General features: G+C 40.9%; 1 protein-coding gene and 1 long non-coding RNA gene across 2 annotated transcripts in view; one reads left to right on the top strand and one right to left on the bottom strand.

The window, feature by feature from the left end:
• LOC109951152 (homeobox protein engrailed-2b-like) overlaps positions 1–390 on the bottom strand; it is a 3,158-nt gene extending 2,768 nt beyond the window's left edge. The window contains exon 1 of the mRNA XM_020585467.1: positions 16–390. Coding sequence (XP_020441123.1) covers positions 16–390 — 375 coding nt within the window. The remainder of the gene's footprint in view (positions 1–15) is intronic.
• Positions 391–932: 542 nt separating this feature from the next.
• Positions 933–2,609, top strand: part of LOC109951156 (uncharacterized) — a 5,167-nt gene continuing 3,490 nt past the window's right edge. Inside the window, exon 1 of the long non-coding RNA XR_002273577.1 lies at positions 933–1,056. This is a non-coding gene — a long non-coding RNA (uncharacterized LOC109951156). The remainder of the gene's footprint in view (positions 1,057–2,609) is intronic.

Raw genomic sequence — 2,609 nt, 5'->3', positions numbered from 1 at the left:
CCCCCGGCCCTTCACAGCCACAGCTCCGGCTATCACGTCAGGCCTCCTGTCCTCAAGGTCCGGATGCTGCCCGTCGGATGCTCCCGCGTCCTCATCCTCCTCTCCTCTTGTTCCACCCTGCTGTGAATTGCCAGTTTTGGAAGCCTTTCTCTGTGTCAGCTCTTCTCTTCGTGTAATAACCCCCAGACTGTCTCCCTCCAGGACCAAAGCCCCGTCCTTCCCCTTTCGCCCGAAATCGGGTCTTAAAATGTTGTCGATGTAAAAGTTGGTGATCCTGTGGGACTGCTGGTTGCCAGGGGCCTGGAGGAGAGGCAGGATGACCCGGTTGGACTCCTCGCCTCGGATGGAGTCGCCGGGGCGCTCTGGGTCTCGGTGGGCATTTTCTTCCATGATAATGAAGCCTGATCACCCTCAGCACTTCTTTCTCTGTGTCTTTGTAGAAATAATAGGCCAATTCTGATTTTATGATGTGTCCCGTTCACGTTCTTTTCAGTTAATTAAAATATTTCCGACCAAAAAGCGGCGAATTCCTTTTTTGCAGTAGGCTATAGCTGATATTGTTTCTCTTATGATTCTGACAAAGAAAAGATCATCCTTCTTTTTCTAGTAAAAGCCTACACCTCATTGCTGGACTTGTCTCTCAGATGTTTAATTTCATACTGTGAAATCCAACTTAAAAAAAATAAATAAAACTCCTGTGTATTAATTTTTTTCCTGTCGCTTCTAGCAGCACTAAACTACCCTGAGACGCCGCTCAAATACTTTCACTACTGATTTTGATTCTAATTTGTGATTGGACGCGAGACGCTGCGATGACGTATTACTACGGCTCTCACAGACACGTGCCTTAGACCAATAGAGTTGGAGAGTTTATGTCATGTGAGGTTCCCGGAATTCCCTGGGCCCAGGAATTCAAAACTCGCAATCCCTATTAGAGGAGACCAGAGTTGCATTTTGGGTAGTTCAAAACCAAAAAACAGGACTGGGATCACTTTGATATTTGATCAGATCAGGAAATTAAATTAAATTTTAATCTGGATCTCATCCTCAAAACAGGTAGGTCAAACCAAAAGCACAGGATCAGTTTGATCCAAAATATATGGATTACCTTGATCCAACTGGAGTGGTGGACTTTATTTTATTTTATTGCAATTCCATTATGATTTTAAGCAAGTGTTATTTACTTGAAAAATCTAATTCCTTCTCATTAAAATGAAATTAAATTGCCTAACTACCCATCCATATGTTGTTCTTCATTTCCACTAGGCGGAGTAGGTAAAATAATCTTGAAAAGTCTGAATCTGGATCAGGGTGATCTTATCTTGGCTTGCTTTGAAATACTAGGACAAAATCTGGCTAAGTTGTCTGATTCTGGATCAGTACATTTTGGATTTCCAAATCTGATCAACTCTGATTGAGATTTAAACTTTTTGACTCCTGAGCACTGGAGATGTAGATTGATCCAATCCAATCAGTCAAGTTGCCTTCAGGATACAATGGAAATGTCTTTCTTGCTATAACATTTATAGGCTAGCCCACTGGTGGAAAGTAGACCTAATATGCAGCATAGCTTTCTGACAGTAGGATAAGTTACATAGGTGTAGTAGCCTGAGCCCCATCCATCCATCCATTATCTATACTGATTGTCCTGAAGAGGGTTGTAGGGGGGAGCTGGAGACAATCCCAGCTGTCCTAGGGCGAGAGGCAAGGCACAACAATTTTACAACATTATAACAACTTACATTTCAGAAATGCCACAGTGCAACACATTACACTGTAGGCTGAAAAGTATAACATGAGAATGCCTGCATGAGATAAAAATGAGACATTAGGGGTGTTTTCACATATAGTAAAGTACTTTTTAGATGAACCAAACTCAGTTCTTTTGAGGTTGACCAAAAAGTGGACCAACAGAAAAGGAACTTGTTTTTTGTTTTGTTGTTGTTGTTTGTTTCTTGTATTCATGTTCATTTGAAAGACAACTCAGTCCTCTTTCTGTTCATACTATAGTTTCTCTGGAGCTCTCAGACCTTTACTTCTTTGGCATGTGGCTTTTATGTCAAGGCTATGTCACTGTCAATTCTGATAGTCTGTGTAAGGTGTTATGAAATTGATGGATTTATGAATGTTATAGCCTTGGACTGTTATGCTTAGAACATTAGCTAGTTGATAGCACAGCACACAAGTCAACCTGGACAAAGAGGGAGGGGAGACAGAAAGAAAAGGAGAAGAGAGCGCTAGCATACATCACATGCATTAGCCCTCCACTCAAGTTAGGATCCCTATCAGTTGTTGACAGTGTAGCTATACAGTAATAAGATTTTACTACAGCCATGGCATGCATGAAAAGATAACACTAACATCAACGTCATTTTGCATTGGAACTGTAATTGGAATAATAAAATATTTAGTTCTAAAATGTCAGTAATTGCATGGAGTGGAAACAAACATTTTTGGTGAAAACAGCCCTATTTGTGAGTGCTAATCAATCAACCATCACTAATGTTAGCTATCATAACTACGTTACCTGCAAAGTTTATTCATCCAGAAACCTGGGGTTGTTTTTATTTTCTTCTGTCAGTGATGAATAAAATGCGGTTCTGGCACTA

This window comes from Monopterus albus, unplaced genomic scaffold (genome assembly GCF_001952655.1).
Source record: "Monopterus albus unplaced genomic scaffold, M_albus_1.0 scaffold367.1, whole genome shotgun sequence".
NCBI classification, from domain to species: Eukaryota; Metazoa; Chordata; class Actinopteri; order Synbranchiformes; family Synbranchidae; genus Monopterus; species Monopterus albus.
The sequence above is the reverse complement of the archived record's forward strand: the minus strand, read 5'-3'. Positions and strand labels throughout refer to the sequence as shown.